Raw genomic sequence first — 20,858 nt, 5'->3', positions numbered from 1 at the left:
GCATGGCTAATGGTCAGCGATGATGGGAGCTGCATTCCAGCAACGCCTTGAGGGCTGCAGGTCCCCCCCCCCCACATGACTTCCTCCCAAAAAACCTGGAAACTGTTGTTTGAAGGTGCTGGGATCTGTAGCTGGGATGGGTGCTAGGATTTGTACCTCTGTGAGGGGCAACGGGTGTCTCCTAACAAGTCTTAGCACCCATTCTGAACTACAGTTCCCAGGACGGCCCATTTGAAGGTGGCTACCATACCTACCATACATTCTGAGAGCTGGACCATAAAGAAGGCTGATCGCCGAAGAATTGATGCTTTTGAATTCTGGTGCTGGAGGAGACTCTTGAGAGTCCCATGGACTGCAAGAAGATCAAACCTCTCCATTCTGAAGGAAATCAGCCCTGAGTGCTCACTGGAAGGACAGATCCTGAAGCTGAGGCTCCAATACTTTGGCCACCTCATGAGAAGAGAAGACTCCCTGGGAAAGACCCTGATGTTGGGAAAGATGGAGGGCACAAGGAGAAGGGGACGACAGAGGACAAGATGGTTGGACAGTGTTCTCGAAGCTACAAACATGAGTTTGACCAAACTGCGGGAGGCAGTGGAAGACAGGAGTGCCTGGCGTGCTCTGGTCCATGGGGTCACAAAGAGTCGCACACAACTAAACAACAACAACAACAACCACCGCCATACCTTCTATTCTCCACCCTAAACATACCCAACCATTCCTCAAAAGGCTTGGCTTCCAGACGCTTGGATTATCCTGGTCGCCTTCCTCTGTGCATCTTCCAGCTTGTCAGTACCCTTCTTAAACCGTGGTGCCCAGAACTGAACACAGTGCTCCAGATGTGGTCTGACCAAGGCAGAACTATTACTTCCTCTGATCTGGACATTATACATCTCTTGATGCAGCCTAGATTAGCATTAGTGCTTTTTTTTTTTTTGGACACTGTATTACACTGTTGACATACAGTTCAGTAACTGAACTTTCCTCCTTACAAAAACCCGAGTTGCGCACACACAGACTAGCAAGGCAGGGAGAAGAAAGCTAGATCAGAACGTTTATCAAGAATTGGGAATTTTTCAGTCTGACGGCTGCATGATTTGCCAGGTGACCATCTGGGGGCAACATCCCAGTGGTGGGTGGAGGCAGAAGTGTGCCAAGTGCTGAACATAAATTTTACCTTTTGTACTGCTGTGGGTTAAACCACAGAGCCTAGGACTTGCCAATCAGAAGGTCGGCGGTTCGAATGCCCACGACGGGGTGAGCTCCTGTTGCTCGGTCCCTGCTCCTGCCAACCTTGCAGTTCGAAAGAACATGAAAGTGCAAGTAGATCAATAGGTACCACTCTGGCGGGAAGGTAAACGTTTCCGTGCACTGCTCTGGTTCGCCAGAAGCGGCTTAGTCATGCTGGCCACATGACCCGGAAGCTGTACACCAGCTCTCTCGGCCAATAAAGCGAGATGAGCGCCACAATCCCAGAGTCGTCCGCGACTGGACCTAACAGTCAGAGGTCCCTTTACCTCTTTTACCATAAGCTGGATTCTATCCACACTGCCCCATCCCTCTCCATTCCTCATCCAGGCAAGCAAGAGGCATGACCAGAGTTTGGACACATCCCGGTCAGGCAAAAACACTCAAGGAGGGTGCAAAGCAAGGGGCAGCAAGGGTGTGGCCTGAGGAGAGTATACCAAGGACCTGAGGTTTCCCAACCCTATTCTAAGAGGAAAAATACAGGGAACCGTTCAATCCCAAATCAGAACCTGCAGGAAGTCAGAGCGACAGTGGCTTTGCAGGGTTTCATACCAGTCTCTCTCTCCCCGCCCAAACCTGGGGGTGGCAGGGAATGAACCTGGGACCTTCTGCATGCAGGTGCTCTACCACCCTTTGTTTCTGCCACCTCGGCGAAAGTAAGACCGCAGCGATTCCGGGAAGCCACTGAGGAGCAGCTGTGCAGCAACTTCCCGCGAGGAGGAACTGAGAGATGCAAAATATAGTTCCCTGCTGACCAGAGTTTATAGCGCTGCCGTAAATCTCCCAACATTTCACAACTGAAACGAGGCTCAGACCTGCGTGCGCTTAAAGCAGCCGTATCTTTGCAAGAACCGCGCTAGCTGGGCATCTCACCCACCCCTCCCCAAATCCATGTTGTGAGGGGTCTGCACTGGCTGCTGTCTGGAATATGCCTTGGCTATGCAATGGATGTACCCTGCTGGCTGGCTTATGAAGGTGGTTCTCTTAACAGGGGTTCACATGAATGCTCCCCGCCCCCATATGCAGAAACGAAGCATGAGAGCTACATGGGGCTTAACACCCTGAGTCACCCATCCTTCCCTCCTGTTGCTGGATGTGTGATTGTCACTTCACATGTCTGTGTTTACATTCCATGCTTGGAAAGTGTGGGAAACAGAAGCCAGTCCTATCTCTTCCGTTGTACTGTACTTTTGTTTTTTTTACTTTTTCTCTCTCTTTTGGAGAAGATGTGAGAGTACGCCATGATTGCTTTGTCCTGCATATATAGTCATAGGTAAAGGTAAAGGAACCCCTGAACATTACGTCCAGTCGTGGACGACTCTGGGGTTGCGGCACTCATCTTGCTTTATTGGCCGAGGGAGCCGGCGTACGGCTTCCGGGTCATGTTGCCAGCATGACTAAGCTGCTTCTGGAGAACCAGAGTAGCGCACGGAAACGCTGTTTACCTTCCCGCTGCAGCGGTACCTATTTATCTACTTGCACTTTGTGCTTTCGAACTGCTACGTTGGCAGGAGCAGGGACTAAGCAATGGGAGTTCACCCCGTTGTGGGGATTTAAACCGCCGGCCTTCTGATCGGCAAGTCCTAGGCTCTGTGGTTTAACCCACAGCGCCACCCACGCCCCTATATACAGTCATACCTCGGGTTAAAGACGCTTCACGTTGAGCATTTTCAGGCTGCGTCCCACGGCAACCCGGAAGTAACGGAATGGGTTACTTCCGGGTTTCGCTGCTCGCGCATGTGCAGGCGATCAAAATGACGTCACACGCATGCGCAAAAGCGGCGAATCGTGACCCACCACATGCAGACATGGGTTGCGTTCTGCTCAGGTTGCAAAGGGGGCTCCAGAACGGATCCCGTTCGCAACCAGAGGTACCACTGTATTGCTTAATAAATCACTTAAATGCCACACCTCATAGCCTCAGCTTCCAGCTTTACTCTGCTCTTTGAGTGTGCACATATTTTCGGTTATGTGTCGCTGCTGTGCAACGGGACTGAAGAGCTATGACCATCCTATGCTGCATTCCAGAGGAAGACGCCCGGAGAGGTTTGTCTCGATCTGGGGGCTGTGCGGTGCCCCCTGGGCACTTCCAACAACCCCAGTGGCTGGTCCATGTGCAAACACACTGGCCAGTGGCATCCCTGCTTCACCAGCTGAAGTTTGGCTGGTGTGAAAAGGGGCCCCATGTACTGGACCCCCCTCATGTGGAAGACCACTCTCCCCATTCATGGTAAAGGGCCTTTTTTGCTTTACCTGCTTTTTAAGTATCTATGCCACACAATGCAGAGATGCGAGGCACCTCTGAGACCACCATCCCTCCCTGCAAAGGGGCTGGAAGCCAAGTCTTACAAGGAACGGATGAGGGAGTTGGGGGTATTCAGTCTGGAGAAGACTGGCCCATGTAGGACCAGTCTGGATAGTTGGCCTTGGTGAAGACTTGACGTTCTCATCCCCCCAAAAGTTTTTGAGTTCCTACTGAAATGAGGCTGCATTTTAATGTTGTATTTTAATCTTGCTTTTAAGTTGTATTTCAATCAATTGTTTTTATATCTGGTGTTAGCCACCCTGAGCCTGGTCTTGGCTGGGGAGGGCGGGGTATAAATAAAATTTATTATTATTATTATTATTATTATTATTAGGCTGAGAACGGCTGCCACATGGAAGATGGAGCAAGCTTGCTTTCTCCTGCTCTGGTGGGTAGGACCAAAAAGTTTTTTTAAAAACTTTATTTTACTTAAACGCCACCCTTTTTCCAAGGCAGCTTGATGATAAAAGAACTAAAAACAAAGAAAAACTCCACCATTAAAAAACCCATTCAACAATGAGACAATTAGATTTATCTGACCACACACACAAAATCTATCAAAATTACAATAACATATTATTATTAGTTACAGTGGTCCGTTCGACTCCCGAAACCATTCAAAAACCAAGGCACGGCTTCCAATTGGCTGCAGGAGCTTCCTGCACTTAAACGAAAGCTGCGTCGGACGTTCAACTTCCAAAAAACGTTTGCAAACCAGAACATTTACTTCCGAGTTTGCAGCGTTCGGGAGCCGATTTGTTCGATAACTAAGCTGTTCAGTAAACAAGGTACCACTGTATAATAAAAACAGCAGGGCACAATTAAAAGCTGTGCGCTTGCCAAAGCCTGTTGGAACAAGGTTGTCTTCTCCTATGGGAGGAAGGACAACAAGGAGGGAGCCAGTCTGGCTTCTCCAGGGAGGTAGTGCCAAAGTCTGGGAGCAGCCACCGAGAAGGCCCTCTCTCATAAGGCTCATCTAGTCCTACCCCCTAAAATGCAGGAATCATGGCGACAGAATCCCTGACAGATGGCCATTCAACCTCTGCTTAAAAACTTCCAACGAAGGAGCATCTTTGGAGGTGATCCATTCTACTGTCAAACAGCTCTTATGTTTGAAGATGGCTCTCATATCACCTCTTGGGCTTCTTCACAGTAAGCCTACCAAACTCCCTAATCCATTTCTCAAAAGTCTTGGTTTCCAGACCCCTTCATCATCTTGGTCACACACCACCCTCGGCACAAGTTCCAGCTTGTCAGCATCCTTTCAAAATTCCCGGAACCTCCTTGCCCCAGACATTATAATGGAGGAGAGGGTGATAAATAGAAATAATGATGGAAGATAATAAATAATAACGGCAGCTGAAGATACTTTGCTAATGCGCCTTTGAACTGCATTCCTCTACTCAGCACATGCCCAAAATATGTCTGAGACTCACAGTCCATCTCTGTTTAGGATGAATCACCCCTTAAGAGAACAACATTTGTTACAGGGATACACACACACAGAGAGAGCCCAAGATGCCAGTTTTAAACAGAGATGTATGCTTGGAACTGATGACTAACTGAAGTTCTTATGCCCGGTCATTGCACCAGTTGCTAAATTTCCTGAGTTTCCATCTCAGCAAGGGAAAAAAATGAAACGAAATGCAGAATACAGAACGATCTTCCTGCTGAATCATCGCTGGGGATCTATTTTGCTCAAACCTTCAAGCTTTTCCAGTTATGCAATACTTGCATTTAGCAGAGCAACATGATATTAATCCCAGGCCACGCTCCATAACAAGCATGACTTGCTTTTAATCGAATTAAAGTGTCCCGTTTCCTCCAGCTTGGCACCCGTGCCAAGGAGGCTGGGTGAAAAGCAAACCCGGGATGGTTGCTGGGTAGACGCCATTGCTTAGTAACACAGTTGTTGTTTATTTCTGCATTTGGCAACATTCATGGAAGAAGAGCCCTGTGTCACCCGGGTGCTTACACCCAATTTCCCCCATTCATTGGTTCCAATGAACTGGGTTACAAAAATATGCTGGACAGGAGAAAGGGAAGGAAATAGAGAAGGTGCAAGCTGCATTTTTTAAGCGGTGCTTTTCAAACTTTGTTCTGTGACTACTTACTGAGAAGATGAGCAACAGCAGTGCAGGCGAGCGGTCAAGAGTTAGGCAGTGTACACACTAAATCTTTAGAGCAGATTCAAAGCACATTCCCCTGCCCTTCAAAGGATTATGGGTGCTGCAGTTTACCTCTCACAGAATGGCTCTGAGCATGTTCTGGGTGCAGGAATTTGCTTAAAGTTCCAGAACTAAATTGAGCTCAGCCCGTTTCACACAAAAGTTAGCATTATATATTGCAACAGTTTAATCTTGTGTAGGGTTTCCTCCTGAGCCTTTTCTTGTCCTGAAATTATTCCACAAGGCAGCAGAGGATTAGGATCCATTTTTCTTCTCCTAGATGGGTTACCTTCCCAGGTGGATGATGATGATGATGATTTATTGAATTTATATACCGCCCTATACCTGGAGGTCTCAGGGCAGTTCGCAGCAAAAAATCAAAATATAAAACCACAAAAAATATAATCAAAATAAAAACAGCAACCCAATAACACACACACACACACACACACACACACACACAATGAATGAGACCCCTGTGCCCCCTCTATGGCACATGCAGAAACCTCTTTCATGGCCAGGGGTAAGCAAACTTTTTCAGCAGGGGGCCGGTCCACTGCCCCTCAGACCTTGTGGGGGGCCGGACTATGTTTTGAAAAAAATAATGAACAAATTCCTATGCCCCACAAATAACCCAGAGATGCATTTTAAATAAAAGCACACATTCTACTCATGTGAAAACACCAGGCAGGCCCCACAAATAACGCAGAAATGCATTTTAAATAAAAGGGCACATTCTACTCATGTAAAAAAATGCTGATTCCCGGACCATCCGTGGCCTGGATTTAGAAGGCGGTTGGGCCAGATCCGGCCCCTGGGCCTTAGTTTGCCTACCCACGTTCAAGACAGTTGGCCCACTATTAGTCTTGCCCCTCAATCTGCCAGAGCCTGTCTTCACATAAATAATAATAATGATGAACTAATTAATAACGAATTGATGCTTTTGAATTGTGGTGCTGGAGGAGACTCTTGAGAGTCCCATGGACTGCAAGAAGATCAAACCTATCTATTCTTAAGGAAATCAGCTGAGTGCTCACTGGAAGGACAGATCCTGAAGCTGAGGCTCCAAGACTTTGGCCACCTCATGAGAAGAGAAGACTCCCTGGAAAAGACCCTGATGTTGGGAAAGATGGAGGGCACAAGGAGAAGGGGACGAGAGAAGACGAGATGGTTGGACAGTGTTCTCGAGGCTACCAGCATGAGTTTGAGCAGACTGCCGGAGGCAGTGGAAGACAGAAGTGCCTAGCGTGCTCTGGTCCAGGGGGTCACGAAGAGTCGGACACTGTTAAAAGACTAAACAACAACAATTAATAACGAGACGGGTGCAGCCACCGTTCCCCACTCATTTCAGCAGTGCTGCAGAAGAACCGCCTGATTGGCTGGAGCTGCACATTCAGACTGGCATGTTTTGTCTTTTAAGGACAGTTTCGCTTCCTCATAGGCGAATGGGCTAAATTCAGAATTGCAAGAGATGCCAGGTGAGGGGGGTGTCAAAACGCGTCACCCAGAAGAACAGGAAACGGACAGAGTGCAATGCTGCTCAAAAAGGGAAGCAGGAGATGAAGAGGACATCACAGTCCCAAGCCTATTTTTTGAGAACGAAGCTCTTTGACTGAGTCAACCCTTCACCTCAGGACACATTCCTGGAAATGTAGGCAGGTGGAGATGTCCGCATATATTTATTTTATGTAACATGCCCCACGGACGCCATGACTAATGTACAATTTGTCCTGCCGCTTGTTAGGTAAAAGCAGTGATTTTTATGTGCAGGAAACCTCAGTTCAAATCTCAAGCCGGCAAAGAAAGAAGCATTTTAACAGGCCAGATGCTCCACACTGTTTTCTCTTTACATTCTGTATTAGTTTCTTGTGTTTTGTGTTTTTTTTACATATTTATAGTCCCTTTTTTATTTTATGTACTTGCACACACATTTCCAGCATCAGAAAACTACACTAAAATATTTTCAAAAACCCTAAGTCATACTGTGGTTAGGTATGTGAATTATGTTGGTGGGGCAGGGGAGAACTCTGTAATATCCACACTAGTTGTAAGTCATTCCTTCTCCCTAGAAGATTCTGGGAACTGTAGTTCGATGAGAAGGGCAAAGAGCCACCACAGAATTCACAAGTCTCAGAAGCTACAAATCCCAGGATACTTTGCTGGAAGACATGACAGTTAAAGTGACCTTCAGAGAGAAGGGTGGGAGGCTTATGCTATAATAAATAATAATAATAATAATAATTTATTTATTTATACCCCACCCATCTGGCTGGGTTTCCCCACATAATCCCATAAATCCACATTAGTTACTGTATTTTTCTCTCTATAAGTTACACCAGACCACAAGTTTTTGGAGGAGGAAAACAAGAAAAAAAAATATTCTGAATCTCAGAAGCCACAACAGCAAGAGGGATCGCTACGCGGTGAAAGCAGCAATTCCTCTTGCTGTTCTGGCTTCTGGGATAGCTGTGCAGCCTGCATTCGCTCCATAAGACGCACACACATTTCCACTTACTTTTTAGGAGGGGAAAAGTGAGTCTTATAGAGCAAAAAATACGGTAAATTATGAGAGCGAATTTAAGTTTAATTGTTTTTTTTTATAACCCAACAGTGTTGCGCACATATAAAATGGCACATGAACAATGTTGAAAAGATTTAGCAGTTCATCGCACATCTATCCCGGAAACTCCAGGGAGCACCCAATCGATTAACCAGCAGGGTTGGGAAGTGGAATTAAAGAAATGAAACACGCACAGCAACGATGGAAATGGAGAAGTCAGGTCCTTAAAGTGTGATTTATGGTTGAAACTAAGAAGTGTGTGTACGGGGGACCGTATTTCAGTGGCAGAGCACGTGTGTCGAATGCACAGGGCTCCAGGTTCAATCTCTGGCGTTTCCGACTAAATACAACAACAGATCATGTAGGAATTGATGGGGAAAGACCCTTATTTACCTGTAATCTGCCTTGAGTCCCTGTCAGGAGAAAAGGTGGGGAATAACAATAACAAGAACTAGATCAGAGATGGGGAACCTACGTCCAGCCATGTCCCATTCTGAAAAGCACACCTGAATCAGCATACTTTTCCCAATGAAGCAGTTCAAAAAAATGTGCATACTTTATACAGTACCTCGGGTTACATACGCTTCAGGTTACAGACGCTTCAGGTTACAGCCTCCGCTAACCCAGAAATAGTGCTTCAGATTAAGTACTTTGCTTCAGGATGAGAACAGAAATCGTGCTCTGGCGGTGCGGCAGCAGCAGGAAGCCCCATTAGCTAAAGTGGTGCTTCAGGTTAAGAACAGTTTCAGGTTAAGAACAGACCTCCAGAACGAATTAAGTACTTAACCTGAGGTACCATTGTAATGCAAGGGGACAATAGAAGATCCCATCTCGGCCAGCCTTTCCCAGAGGTCCTCCAGATGGAAATTGGAGTCCAGCAACATCTGGAGGGCACCAGTTTGGGAAAGGCAGGTTATTTCTCTCTTGACACCAGCACCCATCTTCTGGCAATAGATGGGATTTTCAAAAACCTTTCGCGGGTCAAAACTGTAGTGGAAATTAAAGGTAAAGGTAAAGGTACCCCTGCCCGTACGGGCCAGTCTTGACAGACTCTGGGGTTGTGCGCCCATCTCACTTAAGAGGCCAGGGGCCAGCGCTGTCCGGAGACACTTCCGGGTAACGTGGCCAGCGTGACAAAGCTGCATCTGGCGAGCCAGCGCAGCACACGGAAACGCCGTTTACCTTCCCGCCAGTAAGCGGTCCCTATTTATCTACTTGCACCCGGGGGTGCTTTCGAACTGCTAGATTGGCAGGCGCTGGGACCGAGCAACGGGAGCGCACCCCGCCGCGGGGATTCGAACCGCCGACCTTTCGATCGGCAAGCCCTAGGCGCTGAGGCTTTTACCCACAGCGCCACCCGCGTCCCCGTTACTATGCCTCATTGATTAACAAGTGGTATTTGGGGCTCGGGGGCCAGAGCTATGCCACAGCAATAAACTATTCTGGACACACACAAAACAAATCAACTTTTGACTCTTCCAAGATGGAAGGGCAATGATCTAATTCGTGAGACTCAAGGTATCGTGTGGGCATTTGATGTGCTAAGATGGGCAGAATTCCATCACAAAAATACAGAAATAAATACCTGATGAGAGAGGGACCCAACCCACACACACATACTTGCGCACCATGTATCAGCCACAACACTGATGTCCCAATAGCATTATGCCACATGGTATGAAATTGGAGGAAGGCACATTATACTAAAAAGACCATTGGCTTATCTAGCTCAATACTGTCCACAAACACGGACAACAGCTCTCTACAGCTTTCTACAGGAGATGTTCCCACCCCTACCTGGAGCTGCTGGGAACTGAACCTGGGACCTTCTGCATGCAAAGTAGGTGCTATACCTCATATGTGGTGGGACTGTAGTAAAAAAAAAAGGAAAATAATATATAATGAGTTGAAGAAAATGTTCCAACTAACATTTGTCAAAAAACCTGAAGCATTTATTTTCGTTAGGGATCGTAGGAAAAGTCCTGCCAAGGAAACTGAAAAATATCTTTATGTATGCGACAACGGCAGCAAGAGTCTTAATAGCACAAGGATGGAAGAACGAGGAAATCCCGAACAAAGAACTGTGGCAAAAAAAATTGATGGACTACGCAGAATTGGCAAAACTGGCACACAAACTACATGACAAGGATAACTGTGATTTTAAAGATGAATGGGAACCCTTTACAAAGTATTTAAAGAAATAACAAAATGAACTGGACTCTTTGGCAGGTTTTGAATAAACATTCACAAACTTCTTATTGATAACATCTAGATAGATAAATTAAGGATCTGTACAGTTTTGTAACATGCAGAAAATAACATATGTTGATAAACCAGAGAGAGGAGCTGAGGGAAGTCTGGGGGGGGGCTATTTTGGGGGGAGGAGAGAGGGAAAAAATAGGGGGGATATTTAAGGATGATATGTTTTTTGATAAAATGTTACGTTGAAATTACTAATATATATATATATATCAACAGCTCTTACCATCAGTTAGTTTTTCCCGATGTCTCGTTGGAATTTGCCTTTCTTATACAGTGGTACCTCAGGTTAAGTACTTAATTCATTCTGGAGGTCTGTTCTTCACCTGAAACTGTTCTTAACCTGAAGCACCACTTTAGCTAATGGGGCCTCCTGCTGCCGGCGCGCCACCGGAGCACGATTTCTGTTCTCATCCTGAAGCAAAGTTCTTAACCTGAAGCACTATTTTTGGGTTAGCGGAGTCTGTAACCTGAAGAGTATGTAACCTGAAGCGTATGTAACCCGAGGTACCACTGTAATTTGAATCCACTGGTCTAGGTCCTCCCCTCTGGAGCAGTAGAAAACAAGCCTGATCCATCTGCACCCCTTCCGGCGTGGCCTTCGCTGACGCAAGATGTGGTGATGTGCTCACTGCCCAATCTTTTGCATGTCTAGCAAAAAAATAAGCCACCTAAAATTCAGAGTTAACTTGCTCCTAGGCAAACATGTGCAGAAATGCAAGCAAAGAATGTTTTTGCTAGATCAGACGGGCCTTTAGTCTGAGCCATCGAGCTCCTTTGTTCTTTGTTGTCCTCTTATGCGTAGGGTTTCTGCGGACATGATTCGAAGGCAACTTCCCCTGAACAAATTACTGTACTTCATTTGTGATGGGGCAGCTTTGTTTTAAATCTTGGTCAAACGTTTAAGTTCACACTGCACCTTCCTTCATAGGAAAGAATGCATGTTCAGTTGGATGATAGACAGACCTCACTCACCCTGCCCTTTCCCTTGTAAAAAACCCAAAACATTTCTCATCTTTATCTTTTGAGAGTCCAATGCAGCCAGAGGAAAACCCCAGGCAATTGGGCGGCAAAGAATAGAAAACAATGGGGTAGAAGAAACAGGTTAATATCCAATAGTTTATTATCCTATTAACTATCCACTCCTTCATTAAACTATTTCCTGTTTGCTTCCTGCTTAAGTCCCACTTCCCTCCCTTGGGGATTCTCAAAAGCCACCCGGTTTATAATCCAGCTAGCATTCTTTTGTTTGAACTGTTATGTGTTCAGTATGCACCGTATTATTCAATCAAGATTATTTGGAGCATGTCGTCTTCCTTTTCTTTCCCTGCCTCCCTTTCAATCACGGCGGTCTGAGGAGTTCTGCGCAAATCAAAAACTTCCTCCTATCGTTGCAAACATGAGTCCGTAGAACAAAGGCTTTGTGTCCTTTGTTGTGTGTGTTGCAAGACATACGCAACCACTGACATTTCTGCTTGCTGAGATTCTGCTGGTGAAAGAGCATGATGGGTTTTTTTTGATTTGCACAGAGCCTTTTCCCAAACAGGAAGAAAATACCTATGTCTTAGAAGTTGATGTGCGTACATGTACACATACAAGCTGGTTATGCAAAGGAAATTCCACTTGAAGTGTTGAGTGAATGTCATGTGGAGCCAAAGACCGTAGGGATTAATTTGATGTGCCTCTCCCAACCTGGTGCCATCTATGTTTTGTACTACAACTCCCATTTTGACCTGTTGAAGTCCACAACATCCTGAGTCTGCCACATTAGCAAGCCCTGGTTTAGACTTGCATTTCTTGAGCAATGTGGGTCATGGGCTCACTGCCAGAAGGACACGTGAAAAGTATCTGAGGTCTGAGTAGACCCCAGGCTTCAAATGAGTCAACAGTGTGATGAAGCAGCCAAAAAAGCTAATGTTGTTCTAGGCTGCATCAACAGAAGTCTAATGTCCTGATCAAGGGAATTAACAGTCCTGCTCTAGTCTGCCTTGGTCAGACCCCACTTGGAGTGCCGTGTCCTGTTCTGGCTACTGCAGTTTAAGGATAGGGACAAGCTGGATCGTGTGCAGACAGAGGAGGGCAACCAAGATGACTAAGGGTTTGGAAACCAAGCCTATTGAGGAGTTGGCTATGTTCAACCTGGAGAAGAGGAGACTGAGAGCCATCTTCAAATGACTACAGTGGACGCTCGGGTTGTGAACGTGATCCATGCAGGAGGCATGTTCGCAACCCACAGCGCCATGCATGTTTGTGCATGCACGGATTGTGATTCGGCGCTTCTGCGCATGCGTGACCGCCAAAACCCGGAAGTAACCCGTTCCAGTACTTTCAGGTTTCGTCGGGTCCGTAACCCGAAAACACGCAACCTGAAGCATCTGTAACCTGAGGTATGACTGTACAGGGTACCTTGGGTTACAGACGCTTCAGGTTCATAGCTGTCAACCTTCCCTTTTTTTGGTGGGAAATTCCCTTATTCAAGCGCCGTTTCCTGCTGCTTCCCCGGATTGTTAGATATCCCGTAGACTGTCCCCAGGATAGGTGAGGCTGCTGATCCCTTATTTTCAAATCTGAAAGTTGACAGCTATGTTCAGGTTACAGACTCCGCTGACCTAGAAATGGTACCTCGGGTTAAGAACTTTGCTTCAGAATGAGAACAGAAACTGTGCAGCAGTGGGAGGCCCCATTAGCTAAAGTGGTACCTCAGGTTAAGAATGGTTTCAGGTTAAGAACAGACCTCCAGAAAGAATTAAGTTCTTAACCCATCCCAAGGTACCACTGTAAAGGGTTGTTATATAGAGGATAGAGCAAGCTCAGGAACCCCAGGAACGGCTTCAACTGGCCAGCTAAACCATGTGAGGGGAGTCGATGGGTCTCAAACCCTCGGTGAGTTTGGGGAATGAGCAGACAAGACCAACAGCAGGTCCAAAGGTCAAAGAAGGCAGTTTCTGCATGTGCTGTAAAGGGAAGTGAGGTGGGGCTCATCTACCTGGGAAGGAAGCCCATGTAGGGGAAGGAAAACTCTGGTCATCATCAGGAGAAGAACAGGCTAAGGAGTAAACACAACACAAATCTGGAGTGAAGTCTCTAAGTTGGTTGGATGTGCGCCTCCTTCCAGCGGTTTGACTCCGGAGGCACACTCCATTGTCTCTCGAGGCTGATGGATGCCAACAATACATATTCTAATGTTATCAAATAGATGACAACATTTTGCATCAAGTTTTCAAGATTAGGAGGATTAGCACATTCCTGAAAGCATGAAAAATCCTCGTACCCTGAGTTGCCAGGGACTGAACCTGGAGCTTTTTGCACGTAAAGGGCTGGTCTATGGTCTTTCCCATGAGACCTGGAAAAGTGACCGCAAGGTGGAACTGGCAGCCCTGGGCTAGCCAAACTAATGACACGGGTCAATAGAAGCCAGTTCCATAAAACACCATCAGCAATATTGAGTCAGGAAATCCATCTAACATAAGAACAAAAGATGAACCTTGCTAGATCAGACCAATGGCCCCACTAGCCCAGAATCTTGTCCTCACAGTGGCCAACCAGATGTTTCTGGGAAGCCTGCAAGTTCAACTTCAGGCTTCCTCAAACTTGGCCCTCCAGATGTTTTGAGACTACAATTCCCATCATCCCTGACCACTGGTCCTGCTAGCTAAGGATCATGGGAGTTGTAGGCCAAAAACATCTGGAGGACCGAGTTTGAGGAAGCCTGTTCAACATGAACGCAAGACACCCTCCCCTCCTGCAACTGCCATTCAGATACCTCTGACACTGGAAGCAGAACATCGTCATTGTGGCTACTTTCTTCTTTGCACTTTCTGCACACCATGTATAACTTTATAAACTTGTACGTATCTTGCTTGCCCTTTCTCTACACAAGAAAAGTCCAAAATGCTGCAACTTCTGCTCACAAGGGAACTTGCTCCATCTCCTCGATCATCTGTGCTTTGCTGGTGTCCACAGATATGACCTCACCACAAGGCGCAAGTGGGGGACCTTTTTCACCCCAAAGCGTCACAGTATCTTCTGATGCCGGTGACCAGAGCAACAAATGCCCCCCCTTCCATACAATAAGTGACTTCCTGCATACACTCTTATCATCTATCCAAACAAGCAAGAGCCATGATCAGAGTTCAGGGGCCACATTCCAACTCCAGGCAAAAACATGAATGGAGAGCGCAGAGCAGAGCCAATAACAGATGTGGCTAGGGAGGGCCTGAAGCAAGTTTCGGAGGGCCATGTTTCATTCATCTTCCCCATAGCAAAGTGTGGCTTCCTTATCAACAGCAAAGACCAATTTCCTTGGCGGATCGCCTCGCCTCACAAATAACCACTTGACTGCTTCCATCTGCAAACCTTGGTTGTTACAGGTGCCCCATAATACTCATTACACATTTTTTTTAAAAAAGTAAAAAAATGACAGCGCCCACACTTTGGAACTCCCTGCCTATCAATGTCAAGCAAGCTCCTTTTCTGTACCACAGTTTTTTGGTGTCTGATATAACCGCTTTGTTCAGACACATAGAGGTGTCTTAATCTGCTTTTTCACCTTCATTATTTTTAATAAATTATTTTTATTTATTTATCTAAACATCTTAAAACAGTCGCTTTTGAGTGAAATACTGAACTGCTTCTCCAGGAAACGGCATTATTATTATTTGCAGCTTTGCGGCATGCAGCGCAAATCTCTTGGAAACCAAAAAAGGTAAATTAAAAAATACTCGACCTGGTCGGCTCCGAAGGGCGTGATGTTGGCCTTGACGGAACCCACGCTGACTCCCACGAGAACCAATCCCACGAAGCTGGCCACCAGGCAATAGCGGTTGGCTCCCTGCAGCTGGCACGGGGTGTGGGTGATGTTGGGCGACACGGGCACAGAGCAATTCTCTACGGTCCGCAGGGGCATCTCCCCGCAGAGCCACTGGCGGGTGGTGGAGTAAGCCATGGCAGGGAAGACCAGCATGCCCAGCAGGTAGACCGCCATGCTGAACAGGATGGTGGGGAACTTGCCCAGCAGGGCATCCGCCAACCAGCCCCCGAAGGGCGACACCAGGTAGGTGACGCCCATGAAGAGCAGCAAGGCCTGGCTGGCTTGGGTGCCCTCCCAGTTGTAGGGCACCCCGTTGAGGAAAAGCACCAGGTTTGAGGTGATGCCGTAGAACGCCACTCGCTCCAGCATCTCCGCCAGCAGCACTGCAGCGCAGGCCAGGCGCCGGCCGCGGAAGGCGCTGGCACCGGGGGAGCTGGGGGGGCCCCGGTGGTCGCCCCCTCCTAAGAGGGGGCTCCTCTCCATTGAATCTTCCATGGGGCGCCAGGAAATCTAAACCCCACGGCCAAACCCCAGTGCAATGGAAACACCTCCCAGTCTAAGGGACTAAGCCCACTTACAGCTAGCCTGACCCCCCCCCAAAAAAAACCCTCAACTTGCTCACACTCTCAGGAGCCTCCCAACCCCTGACCTAGCTGCTCCCCAAATCTGCTTTATCTGCAAGCCCAGGTCTACCTAAGCTGCCCAGAACCTGTCTCAGTTTTGGGGTTCCTGTGGAAGGGGGGGTCTTTTTTTCTTTCAGGGCAGGGCTAACTGCTGGATCCCCCACTCCCCCCGGGCTCTCAGCTGTTCCCCATAAACCCCCCTCCTTGCTCCAACCACCCGACCCCAAACTGCCCCACCCGGAATTCGAACTCGTGACTTGGCCCGCTCAGGGCGCCTCCCTCGGCGCGGCTGCTCCGCTACCCGTGCCCTCCCCGCCGCGCCCGCCGCACCGGACCCCGCCGAACCCTCGCGCTCGGCGGCCCTTCCGAGCTCCGCGCTGCCCGCCCTCCCTCCGCCCGCCAACTTCTCTCGGCTGTTGGAATGCCCAGGTCCTCCTCCCCCTCCCGACCAGGGCTGGAGATTCGCGCTCGCTGATTGGCCGCGCCGCGCGGTCGCTCACAGAAGGGAGGCTCTTCCAGGTTCAGCCCTCACGTGGTTAGCCGCGGCAAAATAGAACGCTCCGGGGAGGGAGGAGGGGGAATATGCTAATTGAGGCAGGTGCGAGCGAACGGGGGCGTGGCTTGGCTCGCCCAATGCCCTTCCTTGCTTTTCATAGTGGGGTTTTTTTTTTGTCAATGGCAACTCGCTGTCTTATCAATGGAATGAGCGTTGCCGCGTGAGTTACTGTCGCAATACCCTAGTCACGCTTTTTCTTGGAAGTGAACCAAGAGGGCTGGTTTGTTTTTTAAGTACTCATTTATTTACTTTTGTAAAATGTGACTTATAAATTAACGTGCATGCCAGGATACATTTGGGAAAGCAAAACATACAGCAGGTAATTGTTCTGAACTCTCAGGTGCGAGGACGTACTGCGTTTGGAAGAAAATGCCAGTTGCTGTCGAAAAATAGCGGGAGGCTGTTCCTGAGTTTACACCTAGCTTGCAAGCTTGCCACACACGTTTGGCTGGCTACTCTGAGCGCTTTTTAACTGGTTACCTGTTCACCCAGTTTTCTATTCAAATACTATTTCGTGGTTGGTTAAATGGGGGGAAGGGAACGTATAACCCTCAAGCTGTTGCTGAACTACAACTTACATCAGCTCTGGCCATGCTTACTGGGGCTGATTTGATTTGATTTACTATATTTCTATACCTCTTGATACACATGAATCACAAAACAGCTTACAAACAATAAACAATAATAACACAACAGAACATGTTTATTTCAAATTTATAATTTTGACTTTTGTATTGGATAAGATTCTTATAAGGTGTGTGATCTTTGCTGTCTATATTGTGGTTTCTTCAGCTTGTAAACTGCCTTGTGCATAGTAATCTAGTAAGGCGGTATACAAAGTAAAAGTGAAAAAAAAGGAGTGGAAACATAAATCATGCAGAATAATTAACAAATCATCAGTAAAACAGTTGCAGTATATAAAACACTATTAACAGGTAAAAAATAAGCTAAACAGCACAATTACAGCAAAATCATATCATAGGATTCATAAAGTTCTACAGCATTCATAATCTATAAAACAATACTAACCGCAATAACAAATAGCAATAAAAAAGTAAACTAAGCAAAACCTCTGAAGGGCCAGAGTTTCGACACAACTCCTCTATAGAGATCTGGCACCTTGCTTATTTCCCCATATGGTTCATAAGGCAAACCCATAAAGCGTCCCCTCTCTTCTGCGTATAGCTCTACCCAACACCGCCAAGCTCAAATCACCTTTTGAAAGATGGAAGCGGAACGGAATGTCTTGAATCTTGTTTCCAGGGAGTTCCCTGTAAGAGGCCGCTACAGACCCCTCGCTGTTTACCATAGAGCTGAGAAGAAAGGAGGGCCGCGTGAGATGCCTAGAAGAGCCAACAGCAGGTTTCCGGTACCCAACACGAGGGAACGAAGGCGAGAGGGACGTGGCCGGAAGTAGGGCAAGAGAGACAGCTGTGCTCATCCCGGGCCATGCGGTTGCTCATGCTGGGGGCTCTGCGCGCCCACACCGGGAACGGCACCACCGCGAGGAGGATCCAGTAAGTGCTCCCCGCGCCTCGGGGAGGGGCTCGAGGCACCGGAGCTCTCGCAATAACGGGCAGGCAGGAGTTGGTTAGATGAATTAGGCTTGCCGCATACATTTATGTCGTATTTGAGGGTTGCAACATTTACAATAAAATTTTCCGGGAGACTCGCAGTGTCTTTTGCAGGCAGAGATCCGTCAGGTGAAGCTGTTGGCCTTTGCATCTCCACACAGACACCCCCACACTGAGTGGAAGCCTTCAACGTTTTGCAGAATTCATCATGCGAAAGGCTGGACTGGATTCCCTAGCCGGAATTAAGATTGCCAGAAGAAATATCAACAACCTCAGATATGCAGATGACACAACCTTGATGGCAGAAAGTGAGGAAGAATTAAAGAACCTTTTAATGAGGGTGAAAGAGGAGAGCGCAAAATATGGTCTGAAGCTCAACATCAAAAACACGAAGATCATGGCCACTGGTCCCATCACCTCCTGGCAAATAGAAAGGGAAGAAATGGAGGCAGCGAGAGATTTTACTTTCTTGGCCTCCATGACCACTGCAGATGGTGACAGCAGCCACAAAATTAAAAGACGCCTGCTTCTTGGGAGAAAAGCAATGACAAACCTAGACAGTATCTTAAAAAGCAGAGACATCACCTTGCCAACAAAGGTCCGTATAGTTAAAGCTATGGTTTTCCCAATAGTGATGTATGGAAGTGAGAGGTGGACCATAAAGAAGGCTGAGCGCCAAAGAATTGAAGCTTTTGAATTATGGTGCTGGAGGAGACTTTTGAGAGTCCCATGGACTGCAAGAAGAACAAACCTATCCATTCTCAAGGAAATCAGCCCTGAGTGTTCACTGGAAGGACAGATCCTGAAGCTGAGGCTCCAGTACTTTGGCCGCCTCATGAGAAGAGAAGACTCCCTGGAAAAGACCCTGATGTTGGGAAAGATGGAGGGCACAAGGAGAAGGGGATGACAGAGGACGAGATGGTTGGATAGTGTTCTCGAAGCTACCAGCATGAGTTTGACCAAACTGCGGGAGGCAGTGGAAGACAGGAGTGCCTGGCGTGCTCTGGTCCATGGGGTCACAAAGAGTCGGATACGACTAAACAACAACAAAAGTAGAGGCAAGCAGAAGTCACAACTAAAGCATTCATGACAGGTGGCTATCCAGCCTCTGCTTAAAAACCTCCAAGGAAGGAGAGTCCACCATCTCTCGTGGGAGCCTGTTCCACCATCAAGCACCTCTTACTGTCAGAAAGACAGTGTAGATTTTTGCATCCTTTTATGTTACGCATATGCTGTTTGTTTCTCTGCATCTACACACAGACACACACATTGAGTTTCAGTCTGTAACGTTTTACAGTTTTGTGATCAAGTAGCACCTGATCTATGGAGTGTGTGTGTGTGTTTGTGTATATTGTATTGTATGCACACCAGACATTTAAAGCACACAAATTCCCCTATAGTTTACCCTTCACAGAGCTACACCCTTAGCAAGCTGTAGTTTCTGGTGCAGTAGTTCCAGGAGACTTGTCCATCCACTATACCACACTGGTATAAACGGCATTTCCACGCGCTGCTCTGGTTTGCCAGAAGCGGGTTAGTCATGCTGGCCACATGACCTGGAAGCTGTCTTTGGACAAACGCTGGCTCCCTCGGCCTGTAGAGCGAGATGAGCGTCGCAACTCCAGAGTCATCCGTAACTGGACCTAACGGTCAGGGGTACCTTTACCTTTATACCACACTGGATTCCACCCAAAGTTACTGAGATGGAGAGAAGCACCTTGTCTGTGCTGTTTGGCATTGTGGAAAGTTTCTAGCAGATATGTAATGTTAAACTCCAATCTTATTCCATTTTCTTCTTTGCTTGTAGGGATCACATAGAAGCTGCTGGTCACTCATGTGCCCTCATGGATATCTCTTCCTGCAAATCCCCATTGGCTGTTTCAAATCTCATTTCCTCTGAGAACTTCGAGGCAGCTCTGGGCATTCATCTTTATAAAGCAGGCAGACTTCTGCAAGGTACTGTGGTTTCTGATTTTGTGTGTATTTCAGGTGTTACTGCCATTGTTTTCCCATTTGGGAAAAAGCAAAATCTTCCTACAACCTTTCGCATATTTGTACCTGGTAGAAATTGTCTTCTAGAAATTGTTTCCCTGACCTTGTGGCCTCCAAATGTTCTTGCATGACAGACCCCATCAATCCGGCTAACGTTGTTTGTCATCAGTGTTTGGATGCCATTTTGAATCAAGATGGTGGACCAAAACATTGCTTTGGGGTGACTGTCCATTTGGGGACATAGTTTCAGCTACAGATATAGCCACCAAAGTTGGCATGGGAGTTCGCAAGATGGGGAAAGCAAACTTCACTATGGTGGTGGACGCCATTTTGAATCAAGAGGGTGGGCCAAAACATGACTTTGGCATGACAGCACCCATTTTGGGGGGGGGCATAGGCTCGGCCACCTCAGTATGTTGTTGCCAAACTCAACATGAGATTTCTTGAGGTGGAGGTGGCAGTCTTTGTTGAAATTTGGACACCGGGAGCCATTTTGACTCAAGATGTGACTTTGGCGTGACATCACCTGATATTTGGTGTAACAGGTCCAAACTCACAAATCATTCTCTGCATTTTAAAATTGCAATGTTTTATGGTTTCCACTAATTCCTTGGTAGTGCCAGGCACTACCCATTAGTAGAGTTATGAAGTGTAAGGATGAACTGTGACATCTGTGTGGCATTGCAGCTAGAGTGTTGGACTAGGGCATGGGAGACCAGGGTTCAAATGCCCACTTAGCCTTGAAGCTCCACTGGGCGACCTC

The 20,858-nt window shown here is 47.2% G+C and overlaps 2 protein-coding genes across 9 annotated transcripts in view; one reads left to right on the top strand and one right to left on the bottom strand.

The window, feature by feature from the left end:
• The window catches only part of SLC15A4 (solute carrier family 15 member 4), a 57,076-nt gene extending 40,949 nt beyond the window's left edge, over positions 1–16,127 (bottom strand). Inside the window, exon 1 of one of the 2 annotated variants that reach the window (XM_053368346.1) lies at positions 15,267–16,127. In XM_053368346.1, coding sequence (XP_053224321.1) covers positions 15,267–15,845 — 579 coding nt within the window. In that variant the 5' untranslated portion in view covers positions 15,846–16,127. The remainder of the gene's footprint in view (positions 1–15,266) is intronic. The other variant, XM_053368347.1, reaches the window with a different exon arrangement.
• Positions 16,128–17,915: 1,788 nt separating this feature from the next.
• Positions 17,916–20,858, top strand: part of GLT1D1 (glycosyltransferase 1 domain containing 1) — a 59,038-nt gene continuing 56,095 nt past the window's right edge. For all 7 annotated transcript variants that reach the window (XM_053370023.1, XM_053370019.1, XM_053370020.1 and 4 more), the window contains exons 1-2: positions 17,916–18,046; positions 19,911–20,059. In XM_053370023.1, coding sequence (XP_053225998.1) covers positions 17,979–18,046; positions 19,911–20,059 — 217 coding nt within the window. In that variant the 5' untranslated portion in view covers positions 17,916–17,978. The remainder of the gene's footprint in view (positions 18,047–19,910; positions 20,060–20,858) is intronic.

This window comes from Podarcis raffonei, chromosome 16 (assembly GCF_027172205.1).
Source record: "Podarcis raffonei isolate rPodRaf1 chromosome 16, rPodRaf1.pri, whole genome shotgun sequence".
Classification (NCBI taxonomy): Eukaryota; Metazoa; Chordata; class Lepidosauria; order Squamata; family Lacertidae; genus Podarcis; species Podarcis raffonei.
The sequence above is the reverse complement of the archived record's forward strand: the minus strand, read 5'-3'. Positions and strand labels throughout refer to the sequence as shown.